This window comes from Procambarus clarkii, chromosome 42 (assembly GCF_040958095.1).
Source record: "Procambarus clarkii isolate CNS0578487 chromosome 42, FALCON_Pclarkii_2.0, whole genome shotgun sequence".
Classification (NCBI taxonomy): domain Eukaryota; kingdom Metazoa; phylum Arthropoda; class Malacostraca; order Decapoda; family Cambaridae; genus Procambarus; species Procambarus clarkii.
In genome coordinates, this window is record NC_091191.1 from 21,123,333 (window position 1) to 21,150,279 (window position 26,947).

Here is a 26,947-nt window from a genome sequence, read left to right on the forward strand (position 1 = left end):
AGCTCTTTATGCCCCCGCCTCCTAGCCATTCTTATCTAGCATGCCAATTACCCCTCTCAACATTAAAGTTATCATCATATTTCTTTTTTAAATGTGGCTGGAATTGGCTTCAATAATCTCCTTTCATTGCACTCCACTTGGTACCCATACAGGGAACAAGCACTTACATATCTGTGTTCGACTCAATTGCATGTCCACCTTCCACCGATGTCCCCTTGTCCTACCTCCTTTTAATATAAATAGGCTTCCTTTATTCACTTTATCTGTTCCCGTTAAGGTCTTGTATGTAGCTATCATATCCCCCTCTGCTGCTTCTCTTCTCCTAGGTTGTGAGGGCGAGTTCTCTTAACCTCTCCTCAGCTATGAGGAGAGGTTAAGAGAAGTTATGATGATGCCTATGATGATTAAGAGAAGCTGAGGAAGATACCTCCTCAGCTATGAGGCAAGCATTGACAGGTATCTCAATTCTGATGCTAATCGAGTTGCAAACCTTTGAACTTTGTCAAGTTTCTATGTATGTTTTACAAGGTGTGGGTTCTATGCTGAAGCTACATACTGTACAACCTCGATTCGACGTACTATATGGGACCAACCCCAGTGCGTTGGAGCGTTGGATTCATTGCAAGAGGTGACCTTCAGGAGGCGTTTGCGTCGGTGTCTTTTTTTTCTTATACACAATAAAAATGCATTATCATATTACATACTGTACCTATATTTTACTACTCTACTAAAAAATACTGTAATTCATTTATTTACCTTATTGTTGGAGTTATGTCCATCTTGAAGTTTCGTGAAGTTGTGAATGCTCTACAGTAAATACGTACTGCAGTGCATTATGGCGTTAGCACTGTGTGATTAAAATTAGTTCTGCTGTATGTTGAGTACTACAATACAGTTCATGAAAACTATTGTACACTAAAATTTCTGCAACTTTAATTTTAACACTATGTACACACTTAACACTTTCGCCCGCCCGGCTAAGGTTAAAAAAAAGCGGTACCTGTATGTGCGCGCGGCGTTTTTGTCGCTTAAGCGTCAAAACAAAAATGTGTATACTCTTTTTACTCTCCTGGCCTTAGTTCTCGAGCTACGTATTTCATTTTGGTACCGTGTTCGCAATAAAATTATCTAGAAGAACATCAGTAAAAAAGGTCGTGAAATGTATAGGGATACCAGCACCAAATAAAAACCTACGTAGATGACTCGCCGTGAGCGCCCAACAGCAACAAAATGTTTTTACTCTTGGGATTTTTATCACCTCCACACTTGTCCTACAGCGTTAATTTTGGTATCAATGGACTCACAATGAAATTCCCTACACGGTGATATAAATATAAACGTAGAATAATGGTCGCGGCCCACCCGCAAGAGTGTGGAAAGTAGCGGAACTGTTACCCGGTATCGGTGACGCGACGTCACATGTGCGATACGGCGCTTTGAAAGTTTATACTTATTTCACTGTCCTGACATTATTATTCTATGTACGTCATTCATTTTTGTGCCAATGTGTTCGCAATAGAATGTTCTATGAGCCCGTAGGTAAAAAAGATCAACAAAGCGTAAGATAGAATAGTGCCAAATATAAAACAACGCTGGAACATATCAGTGAGTGTCAAACACACACGAAATGTTTTTACTGTTGTTATGTTTGTCAAGTTTATACTTGTTGCACACAGTTATTTTTGGTTGTACATTGATCGGAATAAAATTCCCTAAACAGACATATGCATATAATACATGATATGGGGGAAGCATTACCAGTATAAACGGCTAGTCACCCACCTGCAACCCGTTTGGGACACTCATGCAGACACACGCTACACCCAAAAAAAAATCTATGAAGGTTCGAGTCTACTTATGGCAGTTTATGTGATACAGTGTTCATTCTGGTATCAAAATACTCGTTTCAGTTTGTAGTTCATGCGATTTTCAGAATCAACTGAATCGCTGGAGGTTCAACATTTGAGTCAGAGTCAAAGTCATCTGACAAAACCGTCTCGTCAAATGGCAGTGTGCCAGACATCTCGGGTTCTGATTTGGTTGCTGCTTCAGCTTGAGGTGTTGAAGTGAACAAAGGCCGCCTCACACCAGATGGTCCGGGAGTTTGCATGGCGTCAGCATAGGCAGGACCTGTCATCATTTATGTCTGGAGTGTGCCGCAAGTGTTGAGATACTGTTGCTGTTTGAGGCCAATCTTCCGGGTCCCAGCGCAATAGGGCCCAAATTGCCACCTCGTGGAACTGTAGCAATGTTAGCTTTTCTTGATCAGTTGTGTTGTATTTGTACAAAACAAAGGCATTATGCAATGCCATTTGCAGGAAATAAACGTTATCTTTTTGGTCCACTTGTGAGTTTTCCTGGTAAAATGCTAATGCCATTTGATTGAAGTGGTCCACACTTTTCATGAACTTATTGTACCATGCAGCCTAGTGGTGAGAAAGAGAGCCTCATGGCGCGCAGTTTGAAACAAACCCAAAGTAAATCGGATTAAAATTGAATTTTATACAAATATTTTTTTGAGGACATCATTTAATGTCCACATTGCGGAAGCGGTTAGGCAAACAGGACTCCAGGTTATGTCCTGATCCGCATAAAGTGTTAATTTAACACTTTGGCTCGGTAACGACGCAGCATTGCGTCGTTATTTTACTCGGGGGTAGTCCGGTAACGACGCAGCATTGCATCGTTTCCGGTGGCAAATTAGCGGCGGCTTCGGGAGGGGCGTGCCGCGGTTTTGGACATTATATGCATATACACCTGTAGGGAATTTCATTGCAAATACATTGATACCAAAATGAAAGACCTAGGACCAGAATTTAGGTAACAAAGTTGAAAAGAGTATACCCATTTTATTGCTCATTATTAGCACTCACTGCGGTAACGTACCGTCAGGTTCTCTGTTGGCTGTGGGTGGGACGCCGGGCTTTTGGACTTTATATTTACATGTACTCCTGTAGGGAATTCTGTTGCGAACACAATGACACAAAAATGAAAGATCTAGGACGAGAATTGAGATGTCCAAAGTGAAGAGAGTGTACACATTTTATTGCTCTTGCGTGCTCCCGGGTAACACGCTCTCACTTTCTCTCCTGGCTTTTGGGCTTTATATGCATTTAGTCCTGTAGAGAATTCTATTGCAAACACACTGATACCAAATTGAAAAACCTAGGACAAGAATTGAGATGACAAAGTTGAAGAGAGTATGCACATTTCGGTATGACCGCGCGCTCTATTGTAATGAGAGGCGCCTTGGGGTGGTGCAGCGCTCTCTTTCTGGTAACTTTCATCTTGTCGGCGGATGGAGCGCGCCGCTGTTTTTGACATTATATGCATATATTCCTGTTGGGAATTCTATTGCGAACACATTGATACCAAAATGAAAGACCTAGAACGAGAATTGAGGTGACCAAAGTGAAAGGAGTGTACACATTTTATCGGTCTTGCGCGCTTCCGGGTAACATGCTCTCACTTTCTCTGTTTGTTGTGGATGGTACGCTGGGCATTTGGACTTAATATGCCTTTAGTCCTATTGCGAACACAATGATACCAAATTGAAAAGCCTAGGACGAGAATTGAGGTAACAAAGTTGAAAAGATTATACACTTTTCAGAATTACTGCGCGCACCCGCGGAATGCCCAAACTCGCCATCAATGAGGCATAAACCAATTCATGCAAGAGGTACGTGAAAATGGGCCTCCTTAGCCTCTGCCAGGGGGACCTGAGAGGAAGGAAACTGACCCCAAAGGGCCCAAAGGCAATCTGAATCGAACCCTGAGGGAAGCCGCATTCATGAAGGGAGGGAGATATGAAAACCCCTCCCTCTGAAACCAAAGACCCTCCATGGAAGGCACCAGGAACTACACAGTCAAAAGGGATCCAAGGGGCCCCAACTCTGACTCCCCCTTGCCATGGAAGCCACGGCAGAGGGCTCCAGGACAGAGCCATCGTCCATGCCTACTGCCCGGGTTATATAAGTAAAGTCCAAGAAAGAGGCTACAAAGGAAGAATGGGCTGGCTGAAAAGAAGATCCAGAAACCATGGTGGGACAAGTAAGCTCAACTACCTCTACGCCCGAATTGGAAAGGGCAACCCCACGGAGCTGACCAAATCACGTTCCGAGCTAAACCCTACCCTGACTCTGTAACCCTCAAATACTTTGGGGACCGGAATCAAGGGAAGAGGATCAGAGGAAGAGTGACTTATGCCCAAAGGGGAAGGAAAAGGAGGCATGGATGGAACCAAGGGTGAATTAACCAACACCTCCAATTCCAAGTCCCTCAATCAGGGCAGCTTCAAAGCATCCAACCAGACACACAACCTAAACTGCTGTAATACAGAAAATCAAAGATGCAGAGCGGTTGCTGCCTGATAAACCCTAACCTCATCAGTAGGGTCATAAAAGAGAACAACATGATAGGAATAAACCTCACATGACTCAGGGTCGAAGGTGTCACCAACCCAACAGCAGCATGGAACAGGCAGAAGGAATGATTGTCACCACATGGCACAGACGATGTGTGAGCCTCAAACTTGCATGAAGTGAGGGCAGGTACTGTGGGACTATCAGTGGGACCACTGAACCCACAGGGATTTCCAGGGTCTGAGGGGAAAACCAAGCAGGACACCCAGGCACTGAGATGCTGCACTTGTCCTATACAATAAGTGTATTCCTGACACAGATACAAGTAAGCCAACACAGCTTGTTTCCTGTAGCTGTGAAGGCCAACCTCGGAGCATTGTAATTGCAGCTCGCGAGTAACCAGTGCACTCCTTTGCCAGCCAAAATCACTCCAGGCCCAAGAAAAAATAGACAGTCAAAGTCAAATGGCTCATTGTGGGTGAGGCCACCACGAGAAAAGAGGACCTCTAAAGGAGTGATACCTGAACACTCCAATGAAGCTAACCCTGGCAGCTCAAGGGATTGCACTACTAAGGAGAGCACAGGTAAGAGAACCTCGAGCACATGCAGCTCCAAGCAGTCTTAACTCCTGGCGCTCACTACACTGTAGTTTACAGGAATTGCTACAAAGGCAAAAATCACCATTTAGCCAAAAGCAAAACACTGGAGCCAGAGCAATAGGGAGGCTACCCGGCACATGCTACAGAGCACCACTTGGTTTCCGAACCCCTTGGGGACGAGACCCGTCGGTTAACATGTAAGTTCGTAAATGAGAAATAAAGGGAAAAATAAATTAGAAATGTAAAAAAAAATTATGAAAAATTTATGGACAAAACTCTATGGGAAAAAATCGACAGGTTCATAGCGTAAATGCGACCGTATTTTGTTTGTACTCACCAATAAGTGAAGTCCTGATCCGCTTTATAAAAGTCCTTAATTGTTCCTAGCTGATTATTAAGACGTCTGGCAAACATCCTCTGGATATTTCCTGCCAACCTGCAGGAACATCCTGCCAGCCAGTCTGCCAGCCAGTCTGCCAGCCAGCCTGCCAGCCAGCCTGCCAGCCAGCCTGCCAGCCAGCCTGCCAGCCAGCCTGCCAGCTAGCCTGCCTGTCTGCCTGCCTGCCAGCTAGCCAGCCTGCCTGCCTGCCATCCAGCTTGCCTGTCTCCCTCTCTGCCTGCCATCCAGCCTGCCTCCCTCTGCCTGCCATATCCAGTCTGCCTCCCTCTCTGCCTGCCATCCTGCCTATCTCTCTGGCTGCCATCCAGCCTGCCTCCCTGCCTGCCATCCAGCCTGCCTCTCTGCTTGTCAGCCAGCCTGCCAGCCTGCCTCCCTGCCTGCCTGCCTGCCTGCCTGCCAGCCTGCCTGCTATCCTGCCTGCCAGCCTGCCAGCCAGCCAGCCTGCCAGCCTGCCTCCCTGCCTCCCTGCCTCCCTGCCAGCCTGCCTGCCTGCCTGCCTGCCTGCCTGCCTGCCTGCCTGCCTGCCTGCCTGCCTGCCTGCCTGCCTGCCTGCCTGCCTGCCTGCCTGCCTGCCTGCCAGCCTGCCTGCCTGCCTGCCTGCCTGCCTGCCTGCCTGCCTGCCTGCCTGCCTGCCAGCCAGCCAGCCAGCCTGCCTGCCAGCCTGCCAGCCTGCCTGCCAGCCTGCCTGCCAGCCTGCCTGCCAGCCTGCCTGCCAGCCTGCCAGCCTGCCAGCCTGCCTGCCAGCCTGCCTGCCTGCCTGCCTGCCTTCCTTCCTTCCTGCCTGCCTTCCTTCCTGCCTGCCTTCCTTCCTTCCTGCCTTTCTTCCTTCCTTCCTTCCTTCCTTCCTTCCTTCCTTCCTTCCTTCCTTCCTGCCTTCCTTCCTGCCTTCCTTCCTGCCTTCCTTCCTTCCTTCCTTCCTTCCTTCCTTCCTTCCTTCCTTCCTTCCTTCCTTCCTTCCTTCCTTCCTTCCCCTCCCTAATTCTCACTACTTCCCTCCCTTCCTGCCTACCTCCTAGCATCTCTCCCTACCTCCACCTCCGTCCTAGCATCTCTCCCTCCCTTTCTGACAAATTCTCCCCCTCTCTCACTGATTCTCCCCTCTCTCTCATACTGCCTCCCACCTAAGCTCTCCCATCCATCCACCCACCAGTCATCCATCACTGACGCAATGCGTGCATTTGGAGCCAACATGGTGTACAGATGTTTCTTGATTGTGCAGATAAGTAAAACAAAAGCACAGAATGAACATTCCTGCCTTACGACAATTCAAAATAATAGGAATAATAGGCTGTGAATCTGTGAAGTCACAGTGGGCAAACTGGACCATCTTCCACCCACCACCACAGGCTGGCGTGACACTTGGCGGACCCCTTCCTACCCGAACTTTGTTCGGGTAGCATGACTCCCCAACTCCAATCGGGAAACTGGAAGTTTCGGATAACTAAAGTTCAGAAACCAAGTGGTGCTCTGTACCATCAGAATAGAACTGAGGGGAGCAGCCAGCTGACCTCAGGCTGTCTCCCTCCTTCCCCTAAATGAGGGGAGGAGGTGGGGTGAACAAGTTTGTGTTAGTTTCATTTAATTTTGATAGTTTGTTAACATTGTTGAGGTAGTTCTTTAGGTGGTTCTCTAGACTGCAGTCTGTTAAAGCCAGCAGGGGTTTGTTTTGTTTTGCTGACTTTCTGGGTGCCTTTACGTGTGGTGGCACAAATGTCACTACTCCCTTCACCTCTGAGGGGGCCAGGTTCTGACACTGGCCTTTAGTAGGCCAATAGAATTCTGTGACTGATGGGACCCATTAGTATGGCACACTATCAGAGAGTGTAATTTCAGGTAGCCACAAGGGGCTACCCTCAGAAAACTTGCTTTACTACTTCCATCTGTGTTCACATTGTCATCCATGACATTAAATTGGAATAACCATTCCTAATTTGTTTTAGTGAATTCCTTAATGTTTAATGTAAGTGCTCCATTACTTCTCTGGAGATTACTCATTGTCATCCATTCTGACTTTGTAATCTAAACTTGCTGAATATAATTATTCTTTCTGGTACAAAATATGTAATACAGCACTATATACAAACATGCCAATTCGCATGGTGTAATGTTTACCTAATTTACAGTATGTAGCCAAGTTGATAGCGAGGGGCAACACATCTCGTAACAAGAGGCAAATGTTATGTTTATAAATTCTTTGTTTCTTTCACAGAGATTTGTTAGACGAGGCGAAAGATTATCACCTAATGCCAGAAAGACGGCCACTGCTCCAAAGCTTTCGAACAAGACCACGGTGTTGTAATGACATAGTTGGTCTTATATATGCTGTTGGTGGCCTTACAAAATCAGGTAAGAATATTGATGATGTGCCGATGACAAATACATTTGATAAGAAAAATCCAGGCTCTTTCAAATAAAATTAGAGATTGAATATAATTTTAACAAAACAGATTGGAGAAATTGAAGGTTGGTGCCAAGAAGTTAAGATCAAGATTTCTCTTAAATGGACCAGAAACTGCAAGGGGTGAATCCAAGACAAGACTCATTTTTGAGAAATGATAATTATTCTACAATTTTATAATCAACATCATCATTTGAAATTTACATTCTTCTCATTTGTTTTGTTAGTCTTAATAAACCTTTGAATATTTAGCTTTGACATATGTGCATGCTGATACCTTCATTTCCAAAGCATCTTGTAATCTTGTAGTTTTGCTTGCTTACTAACTCATTTTGTCATTGGTTATTAATATTGCTTTGTCACTTCTGGATGGTTTTCTGTAGAAGGTGTGTTGTACAGAAACACTAAGATGAGAGTAGACTTTAATGGAGGTGTTGTTTTGCTGATAGTGGCTTCAGTAGAGCTAACAAAGAGACACAGGGCTAGTACACGCATTTGATTAAAATCCTTACAGGCAAAATGTTCTCTCCAATAAAGTCTACTTTGTTTGATGTTTGTCTACAGAGTTGTCAACACTTTGTGCACTGTCATTTACCAAATTTTGTTATCTTTTCCGTATCTTGTGGGTAATGATGTATCATGATTATGTATCGCAGATACAGTAACTTTTGTTCTATGCCATTATATATTGTACCCAAAGGCTTGTGTAGATATTATACTTCCTCACACCTCTGGACCTTTTCATATTGATAAATTGTGAACAATTCCTTCAAAAATGTAATCAATGGAGATTAAGTTTTCTGCATGTTGTATACTCTTGTTTAAAAATATATTTATTATCTTCTCAATTGTTTATTGCATCAATACATGAAGGCATAGGATTTACTTTCTATTTTTTTAGAACTGATATCCATTCCAGTTATTTGCAAGCACCACAGTCTTGGAATATGTATTTGCATTTTATCAATTATGAATAATCATTTAGTATGCACCTGTATAAAGTTAGCTTTTATTAAGGATTTTTTTCTGTTGATAGCTCACTATTTCACTTATATTTTTACATTAATGTTTGTTAGGGGCATTTAAGTATTCTGTATCTGCTTTACTCCTCTGGTAGTTATGGTAAGTTAGAGGTAGAGAAAGTCTCATGAAGAATGATTTCACTTTAAACTTTATGATAAATAAAAATTATATAAATACAACTGAAAAAAATTTACTCATTTGTATCCTCAACTCGTGTTGGATATAACAGTAAATTATAATTTTTTTTGCCAGCCTGTTCTCATAATTTAATAGGTGTCTAATTTGAAGTTCTTTTCTGGGGGGAGCCCCTATGGCTCCCTGGAGCTATCCAGACTGATATGGATATTATTTGACTTTGGCATCAGTCAGTGTGACTGGAGTTCATAGGCCTACCAGGGACTATGAACCTGGTAGGCCTATGGGCCAAGAACCATAGGCCAAGCCAGAACCTTGCCCCCCCTCAGAGAGGCACAAGGAGCAATGGTCTATAGAAATGCATTTGTGATTTGGAGCATTCTATGTCTGCCTTCAACCGGGCCAGGCACCCAGAAAGGTAAGTACTCCAAAACAAACCCCTATTCTGGTTAAAACTACTACTGAAAGCTAAATGAGAGGACAGAACTCGACAGAGCGAGGTACTACACAGCTAGTTTTCACCTATCATAGTGGCCAGCTCTGTTCTGCCTGGGTACATTGTCCTCTTGCAGTTTTTATTTTGTTGTGCCTGGTGGGGGGGTCTGCCTTTGTTGGAACCCCTGGCTATATTTTGGGTATATTGTTGTACTTTCTGTGTTTTGGTGGTATCCTCCTGTTAGGTCCTCGTAAGTGGACACGTCCTGGGGGTTCAGTTTTTTAGCGTTTTGTTTGGTAGTCGTAACACCCCGGTTTGCAGTAACGTGCCTGGGCTTCCCGTAGAGTTGCAGATCTAAGGGGTCCTGGGAAACCCCGGAGGGCGCTAGGGTCTGATGGATGCAACCACTGGGTCTCCTCTGGCTTTGTGCAAATTTGTGGGTTGCTCTGTCCCTTTGTCTCAGGGGTGACTCTCATCGGTTTTGCCTGTCATGCTGCCTGTTGGGTCGGTGACACCTTCGACCCGGAGTGCTGAAAGTTTTGTTGCTTGCTTGTGACTCGGTTCACCCAGTCCACTCACGTCGTCCTTTGGGTGCAGGCAGCTCAGGTGTTGCACCGTATGTTTAGGTTGTTGCAATGCGCTAGGTTAATTGCTAACACCCGGAAGCTCCGAGGCTGGCCCAATATGGTTATTGGGCCCCGGACTTGGGGGTGTTGGTCGCTTCGGCCTTGGTTCTGTCTGCACTCCCCTTGTCCTCCTGCTGTGGTTCATCCTGGTCCTTTTCCCCCCCCCCCCCATGCTTCCGGCTCCGAAGTGTCTGAGGGCTTCAGAGTCGGGGCAGGGTTTAGCTGGTTTTGAGACTCAGGCAGTCTCGGGGGTTGCCCCTTCCGGGGTGGCAGTGGAGGCATTCGAGTCGGTTCCTCCGGCATTGGCTTCAGGGTCTGGCCAGTGGGGCTCCCTCTCTTTCTGCCTTTTCGGCTGCCCCGGCTTTTTCTTTTGAGGCCGGGGCTTTGGAGGACGACTTGGCCCCAGGTCCTGGTGTGGAGGTTCTCGGGGGTGGGAAAGGTGACGATTCGGGGGCCTTGAGTCCCGTTGCACCCCGCCTGGGGTTTTTCTACCCTCTGAGCGAGGCTTATTGTTACAAGGAGTGGGGTTTTCTTTCTCCCCCCCATCCCTTCCGTGTACAAGTTGGATTTTGCGTCCTCCCCTTCCCCGGGTTCGGTTCAGTGTCCCTATGGGACCGTCGGTTCCGTCTTTCCGGAGGTTTTCGGCTTCACACATCCCACCTGAGGTGTAGGAGGCCATTGCGGCTTACCGCTTGTGCGACCCGGATTATGCCTCTATTATGGATCCGTCTTCTTTCAGATTTGGGTCTTCGTCTTCCTACTGGGTTTGGTATGAGGTTCCAGAGTCGTCCTGGCTTGCGGACTGCCCGGTGTTTTCTTTGGATGCTTGGCATGCTTTCTGTCGTACCCGCATGCTTAAGTGGTGCGAGGCGCTGACGGTGGTCTGTGTTTTCCTTGGGGTGAATTTGGGCACCCCAATGTGTGTTTGTTCGCCCCAGCCCTTCAGTGGGATGTTCGCATGGTACAGCTGCCCATGCAGGTTCCCTCGGCCCTGGTTGTGAGGACTTGTGCGCTCGTGGCCTGTTGGCTTCGGTTTTGCGCTTCTTTTTCCTCCTGGGGCTGACTTCGGATTGGCTTCAGGAGGATGTGGAAATGCTTGGGGCTGTTCCTGGGTCTGGTGCTTTGGTCTCGGCGGCATGTGCATCGTCTGCACTGTTGAATCTGTATGCACCGATCCTGCGGGATGCTGTGTCCCTGTTTTTCGTTTCGTGTCTCGCGTGTCGGCAGGTGGTGCTGGCTTCCTCTGTGGAATCCGCTAGGGCTCTGGCTCTTAGGATTTCATCGCCTTTTTGTCCTTTGCTGTTTGCAGAGTCTGCTGTTGAGCAGTTTCTGTAGACAACTTCGTATAGTTGTCGTCCGACGTCGGACTTGTTTGTTCTCTTGGGTCCCCTGGGGGTTCCTTCTTGGAGAGATCGTGCCAGGGCTCGCTATTCCATTCATCGTGGTAGGGCACTGGTGCTGGTTTTGGAGCCAATGCCGCCTTCGGATCCGTTTTTGTCTGGTTGGTGAGGTGTTCGTTCTGTGCGAAGGGCGGGTTCTCGTAAGGGGCGTCGGCCCTTTTACAGTTCATCCCTTTGACAGGGCGATGGGGGAGAGGCTTTCTCTGTTCGCTCATGCCTGGTCTCACAATTTTCGGCCTTTTGGGTCATTTCCGTCAGCCTGCGGTGGCGTTGGGTGGCCTCGACTCTTTCATTGGGTTTGGGGCTGACAGGGCAGGCCTCTTCTCCTGTGCTGTCAGGTAATCTCGGAGTAGGTGCACTTGGGCGTGGTTGAAATGACGACGTCTCTCAGGTGAGTCTTCCACCGGTTTCCAGTCCCGAAAAGGGACTGTGTAGACCTACGGTTCATTTTGGACTTGTTCTGCCTGAACCCCTGGGTCTCTTGCCCCTCCTTTCAGATGACTACTCTGTCCTAGGTCCGTCTTCTTTTGGAGCCGGATGTTTAGATGGTGTCTCGGGACCTCAAGGACGCACATTGGCATGTCCCGATTCATCTGAGGTTCAGGGACTGCTCGGGTTTGTTGTGGAGCTTCAGAGTTACCACTTTCGTTGTCTTCTGTTCGGATTGAACTTGGCACTTCGCTTGTTCACATGGTTTACCCAGTTCGTGGTGGCCTGTCTGCATCTTTTAGGTGTTCGGGTGTTGCCTATCTTGTCTACTGGCTGGTCTGGGCTCCCAGTCAGTCCTCATGTCTGCTTGCCAGGAATTTGGTTCTTTTGCAGCTCGGGTTCTTGGTGAACTGGAGGAAGTCCCATCTGGTCCCCTCCCTGGTTCATACTTGGCTGGGTCTTGTGTAGGACTCTCAAACTGCTTCCTTGTCTCTCCCTCCAGCATTTCTCATTCAGCTGCAGTCCTGCCTTTGCTTGTTTCTGAAGGGCTCCCAGGTCACCTGTCGATTGCTCGATTGTTTGTGCAGGAGCCTGAACTTTGCGATGATGGTCTACCCACCAGGTCGGGTTTGGCTTTGTCGGGTGTTCTGGTTCTTCCTCTGGGGACACCCATTCTGTCTCTCTCGCTATCGCTGGGTTTGGCCCCCTGGGGCCTTGTGACGGCAGCTGCGTCACTGGCTTCCTTTTCGGGCTTTTCACGGTTCAGTGCCTTGGCACCTACCTGAGCCTTCACTCAATGTGTTCATGGACATGTTGTCTCTTGGTCGGGGCTTTGTGACCAGTGCTAACCAGGCTGGTCAGGGGCAGTGGGGTCCGTCCTTCCGTTGGCTCTTCCGGGGTTTGACTCTCCTGGCCATTCACGTCTGGGGGATTCCAACGTCCTGGTTGATGGCCTGTTCCGGTTGATGTCCCTGTCCAGGGAATGGACAGTCGAAGCCGACTCATTCTGTTGACTCTGCTAGACGTTCAGGCACCCGGAGGTGGACCTCTTCGCGTTGGCGTGGTTGAGGCGTCTTCCAGTATATGTGGCGCCCTTATCCGACTGTGAGGCTGTCGGGGTCGATGCCTTCATTCAGGACTGGTTGAGGTGGGTGTTCCTGTACCTCTTCCTCCCGGTTCAGCTGTTGCTCCAAGTCATAACTTGCGTGGAGACTTACCAAGGGAGAGTAGTCCTCTTGACCCCATGGTGGCCAGCCCAGCCTTGGTTTCAGGCGCTGCTTGCTTGGTGTTCAAACGAGGAGGATTTCCCGCAGCCCAGCCTCTTTCAGCAGATCGGTCCGGTCCATTAGGAGACTGGTTCGATCTTTTCCTCAAGTCTACATGTCTGGTCTTTTTGACTCGAGTCTATCACCATCTGAATGGTGATGAGATGGCTTCATTGATGGCGTCACACCGGTGGTCTTCGTCTTGGCGGCATTATGAAGTTTCCTGCCAGTCCTTCCATTTCTTTTTGTCTCCTCATCAGTATACTACTCTTTCTGTTAGGGGTCGTTTTGTCCTTTCTCTTGTGGTTGTTTCAGGACAGTCATCTTATGCTGAATACCGTCACCTCGTATCGTATGGTGTTGGCGATGCCACTGCAGCTTGCTTTCGGTATTGATGTTACTTCTGCACCATTTCGCAAGCTGTCTCGGGCGTTGTTTAACCTCAGGCCTGCTCATGCACCGCCTTAGTCGTCTTGGTCTTTTGACAGGGTGCTCTCTTATCTCTCTTCTCCTTGGTTTGTAGTGACCCCTTTGGTCCAGGATTGTTTCTCCAAGAAACTCTTCCTGTTGGCATTGACCTCTTGGGGGTCAGGTTGGGGAGTTTTATGCTCTCCTCTGGCGCAGGGGTTTCTGCTCTTTTGGTTCTGGTGATAGGTTTGTTCGTTTGCAGCCATCTCCTTCTTTTCTGGCAAAGAATGAGTCGGCTGCTTTCTGGAGGGGTACTTGAGTTGTTGATGTTTGGCTGGTTAGGCCGGGGATGCATCATGTGTTTTGTCCGGTTGTGCCTCTCCACCATTATTTTTGCACCATGGCTTCTGTGTTCGGGGGACACGCTTTGGGTTGACCTAGTTTCCCTTCTCTGTTCCAGGGTTCGGGTCTCTCAGGTTGTCTGCAGGGTTCGTCTGATGTTCATAAGTTTGCTGCACTGGCTGCTGTTTTCGGTAACATGTTTTGGGCTGACATTCGGGCACAGGGTTTTTGGGGTTGAACATGGTCCTTGCTGCCTGCTACCTAGTCAGTGTTCCTGGGCCTTATCAGGCCTGTAGCGCTTTGTGTCGGCAGTTGCAGCCAGTTGTCTCGACTTCGCTTTGAGGAGCGAGGCCTCCTGCCTCCCTGGTAAGTCTCTCTTTTTTCGTCTTTTGGTAAGTAGCTCCGGGGAGCCATAGGGGTTCGTACCAGAAAACCAGCGTTGAATGTAATGAAAGACCTGGAGGCTCCCTGGCAACCCCCCCTCTCGGCGTTTTTTTGCATGTTTTTGATATCCAGCCTCGAACTGGGGTGTGGAAAGTCGGCTTGAAGGGTCTGGGACTCCCTCTTTCCCTTCCTGTGGAGGGGGAGCTGCACAGACAAGCGGCGCAGCTCGTATGACATCATGCTAGTTTGCTCGTTTTTTTTGGGGGAGTTCTGGCCACTCGTTTAGCTTCCAGTAGTAGTTATAACCAGAATAGGGGTTTGTTATGGGGTGTTTGCCTTTCTGGGTGCCTGGCCTAGTCGAAGGCAGACTTAGAATGCTCCAAATCACATGTACATTTCTATAGAACATTGCTTCTCGTGCCTCTCTGAGCCAGGTTCTGGCTCGTGGTCCCTGGTAGGCCTATAAACTCCATTCACACTGACTATTGCCGAAGTCAAATAATAATCATATCAGCCTGGATAGCTCCGGAAAGCCTCCGAGTCTCACCGAGAAAATGGCTTTTCATTACATTCAACGTTGGTTTTTTTTACTACAAGCATACAAAAATAGACTATTCCACCTAACGTTTCAATTCATTGCTCATTAATCTGAAGAATCCTCCAAATTGAGGCACTGTAATTCTAATTAAACAGCTTTGGATGCTGCTGCTAATTGCTTCCAAATTAAGGTTCATTAATTGTGAGGACAGGTTGATTTTTTGCACCTAGAAAACTTCATAGTTATTTATTTGACATAATAAATTTTCTTATCATTCAACTCTCTCTCATATAATGCATGGTTACACTAGTATGCACAGTTTAATAATCTTTCATTGGCTCATACATGTATTGTGTAGTCTGCTGTTTCCTTCCTTTTTTCATTAGTACCATGTAATTCATTTGTTTACCTTCAACACACCATAACATTTCCGCTTTTATCTGTTATTTATGCAATTTTTCGATTACTTTTATCTTGCATTTCTCTTCTGTGAGGGCTCCCTCAGTAACTCTAAGCTATTTGTTGCTTTAATTATGCTTGTGGGAGATAAACAAGACCTCTGAGACTCACCCTTCCCTATAAAAAGTCTGGACCAGAATTTGACTCATTTTATTAGGATAGTGGAGCTTGATGATGAAAGCTCTATACAAAGCCAGAGAGATTAGTATGGATCTGAAGGGTGGAAAGAATCGAACACCCAACAGCTGGATGATGTTGGCATTAACATTAAGAAACACTTAATTGCATCTAGGAAAAACTGCTCACCAGCAGTAACAGGCAAGATGCAGATGGGGAAGTCATAAAGGCCCACCTAACAGAAGCCCACAGAACCAACCCCCCCAAAAATTAACGATTAAACGAATTTAATCTGTTTAACGAATTAAAATATGTTAAAAAAAATTTATAATAATAAATTCGATTAACGAATTTAATCCGTTTCGACACCTAGCTCGTCATGTGAAATGCCCGTCTTTCGAAACTAATTCCCCATTTAAAATGATGGAAATAAATTTAATCTGTTCCACCACCGAAAACCATCAATATGATATTCAATTTTTTAAATAATGGAGCAGCCTACCTGACATACACTGAACAAACCTTTATGAATTTTTTCAAATTTTTTCAAATTTTTTTTAAGGGAAGCCTTTACTGCTCCCTGGAGCTATCCAGGCTGAATGAATATGTATAACTTTCTGGCATCAGCCAAGGTGCTTGGAGTTCTTGCCTACCGGGGACCACGAGCCAGAACCTGGCCCCCTTAGAGAGGCACGAGGAGCAGTGGCCTATAGAAACCCCCGTGTGGTTGGAAGCATTGTATGTCTGCCATCGACCAGGACAGGCACCCAGAAAGGTAGGCGCCCCAAAACAAATCCCTATTCTGGTGAAAAGATTGCTACCGAAAGCCAAATGAGTGGACAGAACTCCCCCAAACAAAATTAGCAAACTAGTATGATGTCATCACGTCGCCGTGCCACCGTCTGCGCACCCCGCCCCTGAGAGGGGGAAGTGGGAGCCCCAGACCCTCTGTGCCGGCTATCCAACTGGCAGTTCTTGGTTGATGAGTTTACTGGCCAGTCGGGTGCCTGTGGCTCCACTTTTGTTTCAGTTTGTAACGGTTCTATTGTTACGTAAAGTATGGTGACAAATAAACACAGACACTAAGATACTATATATATATTTGGTCGAATATACAGAAGTACACCGGTGATACTTTGGTGTGAGTTGAGCGCACTGAGCGTCGGTACAGTATCTCGCAAGTGTCTGCTCTAGACCACACTTGAAAGTAGACTAGTTAATGTTTGCTATTCTTGCCGCTTATATTGCTCGGGCAACACCTCACCGTGCTGCCCGGGCAACGCCTCACCTCATTCATCTCCAAAGGTTGACAGGAATATTAACACTATATTTGGAGCGAGTATATTATTGGGATAATCTACTCGCTACAGAACTCCCCCTCCCAGGGGATGAAAGGAAAAATACTTGATCAAGGAACTTAGCTGGTCGGTGAATTGTACGCCCTGCTCGCGTTACATAACCATCAAAGTTAACTTCCTCCTCTTCGCTGATGTCATCTAACTGGGGTCGTAGGGTGGGAGGTCGCACAGGATCGTCCGTCGTCGTAGGATCAGGTTGTGGTGCGGCTGGTAACTGGGGTTGTAGGGTGGGAGGTTGTACAGGATCGTCCGTTGTCGTAGGTGGCGGTGCTGCTGGTAACTGTGGTCGAAAAGTGAACTGCGTAGTCGGCGGATGTGTCTCTGGATTTAGCAGTGTCGGAGACGTTGAGACGAAGCCTGGAGCAGAGCAGAGAGCTGAGTGAGGCCGGAGTCGTGGAGCTCTATGTGGGAGAGCGTGGCGGCTCGATTGAGAATTGTGAGTGTCTAAACTCGGGGAGCGAGAGCGTGGCGGCTCGATTGAGAATTGTGAGTGTCTAAACTCGGGGAGCGAGAGCGTGGCGGCTCGATGCGGTCGTAGTCTGCTGTCTGCTCTGTGTCGAAGCTGTAGCGTCTTGCGTTCATTAGGACTGTACACGCTGAGTACTACATTGTTGACTGTGGAAATTGTAGTCTGGTACTAAAAGATGTAGGCAGTGTGTGGACAAGCTCGGTGTAGCAGGAGAGAAGAATGTGCATAATTGTTGCGTCCTTGGGTTGCTGGTGGAGCATTTAGATCCGGGGCGGATGGGCTCGGGCACCAGGACATTAGGAGGTAATGTAGGCACGTAGTTAGGACAATGAGGTAATCACTGCTAGAGCTGAATTGTCCTGGAGGCGACGAAGAGTCGGAAACGCAAGCTGTAAGTCCTGTACTGCGCAAAGGGCTTGAGTCGGCAGAGTATCAAAATGCAGTGAACGTGTAGATGAATCTGACGAAAGAGCAGCTTTCGTGGGCGCCCCTGTCGAACAAGCAGTGCCCTGGCAGCGACGGAGAGTCGGCAGGGCAGGCTGTAGATCCCACATTATGTAGTTACTGATGAAGCTGCCAGATGAGTGAGTAGTGATCGTGGAGCAGCAAGCCGTAGTAGATGAAAATGCAGAGATGATCGCGATGAAAATCATAGCTGTGGCAAGGGTGTTGGCAACGTTCCACGACAGGTGGCTGCGGTCCACAGCAAGCAGCAGCAGTGGAGGTCCAGTGGGAGTCCATGTTGTAGTCCATCGTGGCTGGGTATCGTCGAAACTCTCTGGGGTCACCAATGTAACGGTTCTATTGTTACGTAAAGTATGGTGACAAATAAACACAGACACTAAGATACTATATATATATTTGGTCGAATATACAGAAGTACACCGGTGATACTTTGGTGTGAGTTGAGCGCACTGAGCGTCGGTACAGTATCTCGCAAGTGTCTGCTCTAGACCACACTTGAAAGTAGACTAGTTAATGTTTGCTATTCTTGCCGCTTATATTGCTCGGGCAACACCTCACCGTGCTGCCCGGGCAACGCCTCACCTCATTCATCTCCAAAGGTTGACAGGAATATTAACACTATATTTGGAGCGAGTATATTATTGGGATAATCTACTCGCTACAAGTTCTGTCCCTTGTGGTGTGGGCTGTCTCTACAGGTGCTGTGTGAGCCAGGAGTGATATTCCACGGTACTCGGGCTGCATGTGCCTAGGGTTTTCTTCCCTAGGTGCCCTGTGAGTACTATCCTTGGGGGCTTGGGGCCTCCTTCCACAAGTCACCTTGGGATCTACCTCCGCTGTGTCTTTTACTACTCAGTACTGGGCCGCCCTTGGGGTCAGCTGGGGTTTTTGCTCTAGTTTGTGTCTAGGTAGTAGGTTGTTATCGTCACTGGTAGGAGCGTGGGGTACTGTACAGCTAATCTTCTACACTTATAGCGGTCGGCTCTGTTCCGCCTGAGAACATTGTCCTCTTGCAGGGTTTTTCTTTTGTTTTCTGTCTGGTGGGTGGGTCTCCCTGTTCTTCTCTTTGCTTGGTGGAGTCTCCCGCTTGGCCCCCATGAGTATACACATCCCGGGGTTCAGCTTTTATCAGTTTGTTCGGTAGACTTGGGTGTCGGTTCGCACTACCCTGCCTGGGCTTCCCTTAGCGTGTACACAAGGCTAAGGGCCCTGGAAATCCCCACAGGGGCTCTGTAATTACCCAAGTGTAAATACAGGATGAGAGCTACGCTCGTGGTGTCCCGTCTTCCCAGCACTCTTTGTCATATAACGCTTTGAAACTACTGACGGACTTGGCCTCCACCACCTTCTCACCTAACTTGTTCCAACAGTCTACCACTCTGTTTGCAAAAGTGAATTTTCTTATATTTCTTCGGCATCTGTGTTTAGCTAGTTTAAATCTATGACCGCTTGTTCTTAAAGTTCCAGGTCTCAGGAAATCTTCCCTATCGATTTTATCAATTCCTGTTACTATTTTGTATGTAGTGATCATATCACCTCTTTTTCTTCTGTCTTCTAGTTTTGGCATATTTAATGCCTCTAACCTCTCCTCGTAGCTCTTGCCCTTCAGTTCTGGGAGCCACTTAGTAGCATGTCTTTGTACCTTTTCCAGTTTGTTGATGTGCTTCTTAAGATATGGGTACCACACAACCGCTGCATATTCTAGCTTTGGCCTAACAAAAGTCGTGAACAATTTCTTTAGTATATCACCATCCATGTATTTAAAAGCAATTATGAAGTTAGAAAGCGTGGCATAGGCTCCTCGCACAATATTCTTTGGTCTTTGGAATACCAATATTCTGTGGTCTGATGAAGGTGACCTTGAGTCCCCTCTCGCTTCCTGCGAGTTTGATGGTTTCTCTGTCCCCTTGTCTCAGGGTGACACTCATCGATTTTGCCTCAGCCATGCTGCCTGTTGGGTCGGTGGTTCCTTGACCCAGAGTCATGTGATGTTGGTTGTCTGTTTGTACTACAGTTTTCCCACGCCACTCATTCTGATGTGCTGGTACAGGCAGCAGCCACGTTGCAGGCTGGGTTTAGGTTGCTGCAACGCACTTGGTTGATTACAGCCCCGGATGCCCCGAGACTGCCCCATTTTGGTGATAGGGACCCGAACTTGGGAGTGGGGGTCGCTTCGGCTCTGGTTCCGTCCGCTTTCCTGGTCCTTTCCCTTCGGTTGTGCATTTGGTTCCTCCCCCTTGTTTCCGGCTCTGACACGTCTGAGGTTTCGGGGTCGGGGGCGGGGTTTCATTGGTGTTTGAGACTTGGGCGGTCTTGGGAGTTTTCTTCTTCCGAGGTGGCGGCGGAGGCCTTTGAGCCTGTTTCTCCAGCTGTGCGTAAGGGTCTGACCAGTGGACTCCCTTCTTTAGAGTTTTACAGCTGCCCCGGCTTTTTCTTGAAACTGGGACTTGTGGGGGACGGCTCGGTCCCGGGTCATGCTGTGGAGGTTCCCGGGGTTGGGGATGGATTACCTGGGGGGCCTTCTCCCCTTTTGGACCCGCTTGGGGTTTTTGTTCCCTAGAAGCGGGGCTGGAAGTTCCTCAGAGGGGGTTATTCCTTCCCCCCTCTGCATTCCTGTTGGTTTCAGGTCTACCCCTCCCCGGGTTTGGTTCTGTGTCCTTCAGGTTCGTCAGTTCCATCGTTCCTGGAGGTGCTTTCACCCCTTTCCCTACTTTTGTGCGATAATGTTCCCTTCGTACCAGGTTCCCGGCATGTCCCTTGGTCAAGGGTGTCTTTGGGCCCGTATGTGCCTCCATAAGATTCTCGAGGGTTTGCTACATTATTCGATTCTTCCGATGTTATTGGAACGTCTGCTGACTTCTGGTGTGGTTCTTTCTAGTCCCTTCTTGGACTCGTTGGTCCTCTTCTGTTCTCCTTGTTTTCTTTCGATTTTCTTTCGCCTTCTTTTGTAGTCTCTTCGTCTCTCCCTTCCTGTCTCGATGTTCCTCTTATTCGTTACATACTCCTTGCTGGTGTGTGAACAATATGTGTACATACGACTGGTGTATGAACTGTTCCACCGGGAGGGGGGGGGGGTTCGTACCTCGCAGGGTCCGGGGTGATCGTTTTGCTTTTGGGCGGTGTACATGTTTTGGTGTTCAGCGTCCTGTCTCACGATTTGCTTGTTTGCTCCTGCCCTATCCCGGGATGTTGGTGTCTTTCAGCTCCATGTGCAGGTTCCCTCCTTTTCGGCGGCGCTGGTGGCTGAGGACTTGCGCGCCCTGGGCCTTTTGGCTTCAACATTGTGTTTCTTTTCCCTCCTCGAGCTGTCTTCGGACTGGCTCATAGAGGATGTGGGGTTGCTTGGGGCTGTTCCTGATTCTGGTGCCTTGGCCTCAGCAGCTCGTTCGTTGGCTGCCTTGCTGAAGTTTTTTTGCTCCGATCTTGCGGGATGCGGTTGCGCTGTTTTATGCTTCCCGGCTCGTGTGTCCGCAGGCAGTGCTTGCCTCTTCTGTGGAATATGCTTGGGCCTTGGCTCTTAGGATGTCTATTCCCTTTTGTCCTCTCCTGTTTGAGTCTTCAGCCGTTGCGCAGTATATTCAGGCTGCTTCGGCTTCTTGCCGTCCTATGTCGGACTTGCTGGTTCTCCGGGGGTCCTGTGGTGGGCCTTCCCGGAAGGGTCGTGCCAAGGCTTGGGGTTCCTCTCATCGTGGTAGGCCACTGGTGTTGGGTTCGGGTTCGGCTCCTCCTTCGGACCCGCCTTCGTCTTGTCGGCTCGGTGTTCGCTCTGTGCGAGGTTCTGAATCTCGTAAGGGGCGCCGGCCCTTTTGCGGTTCGCCCCATTGATGGGGTGATGGGGGGGGGGGAAGCTTGCGCTGTTCGCTCACACCTGGTCCCACGATTCGTGGGCGTTTCGGGTCATTTCGGATTGTTTCGTGTGGCCTCCGGTGGCGTTGGGTAGCCCCCCTTTCAGGGGGTTCGGGGCTGGCGGGGCTGGCCTCTTTCCCTGAGCTCTGTCAAGTCATCTTGGAGTGGGTTTGCTTGGGTGTGGTCGAAATGACGACGTCCCTCAGATGGGTTTCCCCTTCTGTTTCCGGTCCCGAAATGGGCCTGTGCGGACCTGCAGTTCATTCTGGACTTGTCTCGTCTGAACCCTTGGGTTCATTGCCCCTCCTTTCAGATGACTATGCTGTTCCAGGTCCGGCTGTTGGAGCCGGGCGCTTGGATGGTGTCCCTGGACCTCTGGGACACTAATTGGCATGTCCCGATTCATCTGGGGTTCAGGGACTGGCTCGGTTGTGTTGTGGGGCGTCAAGGTTATTGATTTTGTTGTCTCCCATTCGGGTTGAACTTGGCACCTCGCGTGTTCACGCGCCTTAAACGGGTCATGGTGGCCCGTCTGCATCTGTTAGGTGTTCGGGTGTTGGCCTACCTCGACGACTGGCTGGTTTGGGCTCCCAGCCAGTCCTCTTGTCTGCTGGCCAGGGATTTGGTTCTTTGTCAGCTCGCCTGGTTCGAGTTCTTGGTGAATTGGAGGAAGTCCCATCTGGTTCCCTCTCAGGTTCGAACATGGCAGTGTCTTGTGTGGGACTCTTGGACCACTTCCTTGTCTCTTCCTCTGGAGTCTCTCCTGCAGCTGCGGTCCCGCATGCGCCTGTTTATGGGGGGCTTCCGGGTCACCAGGTGGTTGCTCGAGGGTCTGTGCGGAAGCCTGAACTTCGCAATGCTGGTCTACCCTCCGGGTCGGGTTTGGCTTCGTCGGCTGTTCTGGTTCCTTTGGGGACATTCCTTCCGCCTCTCTCGCGATCGCTGGGTTCGGACCCCGGGGGCCTTGCGTCGGTTGTTGCGTCGCCGGCTTCCTCTTAGGGTTTTTCGGGGTTCACTTTCTTGGCGCCTACCCGAGCTCTCGCTCGATGTGTTCACGGACATCTCGTCTCTCGGCTGGAGCTTTGTGACAAGTGCTCACCAGGCCAGCCAGGGACGGTGCGGGAATTCGCGGCGGTGTGGTTTGCTCTTCGGGGGCTTCGGGTCGCTCGCAGGTCGATGATCTGGCTCCATTCGGATTGCTCCCAGGTGGTTCATTGTCTGAACCGGGGAGGGGGGGGGGGTTGATGCGGTCCCTGGCTCTGGCCGCTTTGGGTGGCTTGTCTGCTGAGTTCTCGGGGTTTGACTCCTGGCAGTTCACGTGCGGGGAGTGTCCAACGTCTTGGCCAACGACCTGTCTCGTTTCGTTCCCCTCTCAACGGAAATGACGGTTGACGCCGACTCCTTCCGTTGGCTTTGCCAGACGTTTGGACGCCCAGAGGTGGGCCTCTTCACATCGGCTTGGTTGCAGCGCTTTTCCCCATTATGTGGCGCCCTTCCCCGACTATGAGGCTGTCAGGGTCGATGCCTTCAGATTAGTCGAGGTGGGGGTTCCTTTACCTCTTTCTCCCGGTTCCGCTGTTGTTCCGTGTCCTGACTCGCTTGGAGATTTACCAGGAGAGAGTTGTCCTTTTGGCCCCATGGTGGCCGGCCCAGCCGTGGTTTCAGGTGCTGCTTGCTCGGTGTTCGAACCCAGAGGTTTTCCCACGGTTCCGCCTCTTCCAGCAGATCGGACCAGTGCGTCACATGGCTGTTTGGATCTTCTCCTCGAGTCTTTGCGTATGGTATGTTTGACTCGAGTTTATCATCATCTCTTTGGTGATCAGGTGGCTTCCTTGTTAGTGTCCCATCTGCGGGCTTCGTCTTGGTGGCAGCATGACAGTATGAAGTTTCCTCGCAGTCCTTCTGGTTCTTCTTACGTCTTCGTCGTTGTACTTGGCTTTCTGTTAGGGTGGTGTTGTCCTTTCTCTCTTGGTTATTTCATGACTGTCTCCTTATGCCTAACACTGACGCCTCGCATCGTGCAGCGGTGGCGGAGCCGCTTCAGCTTGCTTTCTGTATTGTTATGTCTGTGCCATTTCGCAAACTGTCTCGGGCGTTGTTTCACCTCCGGCCTGCTCTTGTGCCGCCTGAGCCGTCCTGGTCATTAGACAGGGTGCTCGCTTATCTTTCTTCTCCTCGGTTTGTTGTGGCCCCTGCTGTTCAGGATTGTTTCTCTATGGCTCTATTTCTGTAGGCATTGGCCTCTGGGGGTTTGGTTGGTGAGCTTCTTGCTCTCCTCCGGTGCAGGGGTTTCTGCTCTCTCTGTCGGGGCGATCGTTTTGTTCGTCTGAAGCCTTCTTCTTTTCTGGCGAAGAATGAGACTGCTGCTTTCCGGAGGGGTCCCTGGGTTGTTGATGCTTGGTTGGTTAGGCCGGGGTGCATCATATTTTGTGTCTGGTTGCGGCTCTCCGCCGTTATTTGCGCGCCACGGCATGTATCTGTGGATGCGCTTTGGGTTGATCCAGTTTCCCTTCTTCCCTGTTCGCAGGTGTGGGTCTCCCAGGTTGTCCGCAGGGTTATTAAGGCTAGCCTGCCTGAGGTCTATCCCCGTGCCCATGATGTTCGCAAGTTCACGACTCTTGCCGCCATCTTTGGCAATATGTATTGGGCAGACATTCGCGCAAGGGGGGTTTTGGCGGTCGAACAGGGTCCTGGCTGCTCGTTACCTTGTTAATGTCCCTGTGCCCAGTTGGGCCTGTCTCGCTTTGGGTTGACGGATGCAGCCAGTTGTCTTGACTTCAGGTTGAGGAGTGAGCAGCAACGGCCTCCCGGGTAAGTCCCTCTTTTTTCTTCTGTGGGCAGTTAGCTCCGGGAACCGTAGGGAGCTCCCCCCAGAAAGCCAACGTTGAAACGCCATTTTCTGGGTGAGACCCGGAGGCTCTCTGGCATCCCATCCTCCTGGTTGGCGGTTTTTCACATGTTTTGACATCCAGCCTCAGAACTGGGTTGTGGATTGCCGGCCCGGTAGGTCTGGCGCTCCCCCTTCCCCCTCCCAGGGAGGGGGGGAGCTGCGCAGACAGCGGCTGTCTCTGTCATAGTAGGGAGCATACTTCACTTGGGCCTGCCTGGAGGCTTTGGCGGCCGCTCTCTAGGTGCCGTGTATCTTCTGCACCACTGAAGAGGAGTAATCTTCCCCATAATGAACCTGATGATTATTTATCAAGCCAGATGTGAAATTACAGGAATGCCCGGTAAACATGAACATTGGTTGGGTGTTAATGCTCCTGTGAACAGCTATATTGATAGCCATTTGGACATCTGGTAAACTTGACACCCAACCTAAGGGATCAAAACTACACAGAATGGCCAAGGTATCCTTGATTGTACGATTCATACGTTCAACCATACCGTTGGCCTGGGGATGGAATACAGTTGTTAAGGCTGAGTTGGTCTGCATCAAGGTACACACTTTAGCAAATAATTGGTTTAGAAATTCAGATCCTCGATCTGTAACCAGGGTTTTCGGGGGGCCAAATATACATGTAAATTTATGGAGGAATGCTGGTGATGAGTCACAATAACGTGGCTAAAGTATGTTGACCAGACCACACACTAGAAGGTGAAGGGACGACGACGTTTCGGTCCGTCCTGGACCATTCTCAAGTCGATTGTGAGAATGGTCACAATCGACTTGAGAATGGTCCAGGACGGACCGAAACGTCGTCGTCCCTTCACCTTCTAGTGTGTGTTCTGGTCAACATACTTTATGGAGGAATGCTTCTGCCACTGTCTCTGGGTCTTTCCTCTCCATCGGGATAAGGGTCATGAACCTAGACAAATGATCCACTAACACATACTATGCCCAGTATAACTATTGTGTAAGTCAATCAGGTCAGCCCCAACCCTATCTATTGGTTCATGAATTTCGGGGAAGGGTTGGAGGGGGACATGCACCTGCATACTCCCCGTATGTCGTTGACAGGGTTCACATTCTCGTAGGGTCTCGTAGCCTGGTGGATAGCACGCAGGACTCGTAATTCTGTGGCGCGGGTTCGATTCCCGCACGAGGCAGAAACAAATGGGCAAAGTTTCTTTCACCCTGAATGCCCCTGTTACCTAGCAGAAAATAGGTACCTGGGTGTTAGTCAGCTGTCACGGGCTGCTTCCTGGGGGTGGAGGCCTGGTCGAGGACCGGGCCGCGGGGACACTAAAAGCCCCGAAATCATCTCAAGATAACATTCTTTTACAAATTTTGCCGTATAAGACAGCAAGCCTGGGAAATAAAATGATTGTTTAGCCCGCATGTACGATTTGTAAATCCCTGGATGACCTGCAATCTTGGAAGAGTGGACTAGCTTTAACGCCACATTTCTTAGGGCATCGGGGATAACTAGTTGATATACTGATTTAGTTGGGATCTCCATAATGTGGTGTAGTACCCCGTCTACTATTTCAAATTCTGCAATGGAAGTATTTACTTTCTTGGTTGGGAGATTGTTACCTTCTAGATAGTTAATTACCTTGGCCCAATGTTCTTCCTTCAATTGACATTCTCGCAACGTTCCTTTATCGAGTGTGTCAGTATTGAAATCAACGTTAATTTGTGCCACATTATGGCTTAAGATATCCGGAATGTAATGTGCTGCACCTGGCTTATAGACAATGTTAAAACTATGATCTGACAATTCATAACCCCAACGAGACATCCTATTACACTTTGTTCTCTTCCTAAAAATGTGTACCAAGGGCTGGTGGTCAGTGTAAATAATGAATTTCCTTTGGAAAACGTAAGGTTCAAAATACCTAATGGCCGACACCACTCCCAGAGCTTCTTTATCAGTTGTGGTGTATCTTAACTCAGCTCCTTTTAACTTCCTCCTAAAGTACCCCATGGCATAAGGCACATTGTCTTCATCTCTCTGCATTAAGCAAGCCCCTACAGCTATATTAGAGGCATCACTATGGATCTCAAAGTTCTTAGTAAAATCAGGGATTCTCAGAACAGGGTACTGGGTTAAGAGGTCTTTAATTTTATTAACCCTTCCACTGCTCAGGGGCCCTGAGGACATTTACACCCCTGTGCGTAAGAAAAAAAAAAATTCTAAAAAATTATTTTGTCTTCTTAAAATGTTAATATGTGTTCCCTGAGCACGGGAAAAATAAAAAAAAATCGTAGGTGACATATTTTGGGCGCAATTGACCGAGGAAGTCTGGCAAAAAGTGGGCGTTGACAGAGCGGTCGTCAGAGCCGGTCAGCGTCATCCGCGCCGACAAGTGGGAGTTGCCACAAAGATATTATCACTTAATTATTTCTATGTCTCTGATTTTTTCTTAGTTTTTTGCAGTAATATTATTCAATATTGTGTATTATAATATATTTATATAATAAAAGTGGTGAATAATCGCTATATTCAAAAGTATGGTGTGCATATTAGTGATTCAATTATTATGTTCATAAAACAATAAACAAATAGTTTTGCTGCTATTACACTCTATACACAGGTTATATA

General features: G+C 48.6%; 1 protein-coding gene across 1 annotated transcript in view; it reads left to right on the forward strand.

Moving 5' to 3' along the window:
* The window catches only part of LOC123748159 (kelch-like protein 18), a 230,098-nt gene that overhangs the window by 122,426 nt on the left and 80,725 nt on the right, over positions 1 to 26,947 (forward strand). The window contains exon 6 of the mRNA XM_069339937.1: positions 7,570 to 7,706. Coding sequence (XP_069196038.1) covers positions 7,570 to 7,706 — 137 coding nt within the window. The remainder of the gene's footprint in view (positions 1 to 7,569; positions 7,707 to 26,947) is intronic.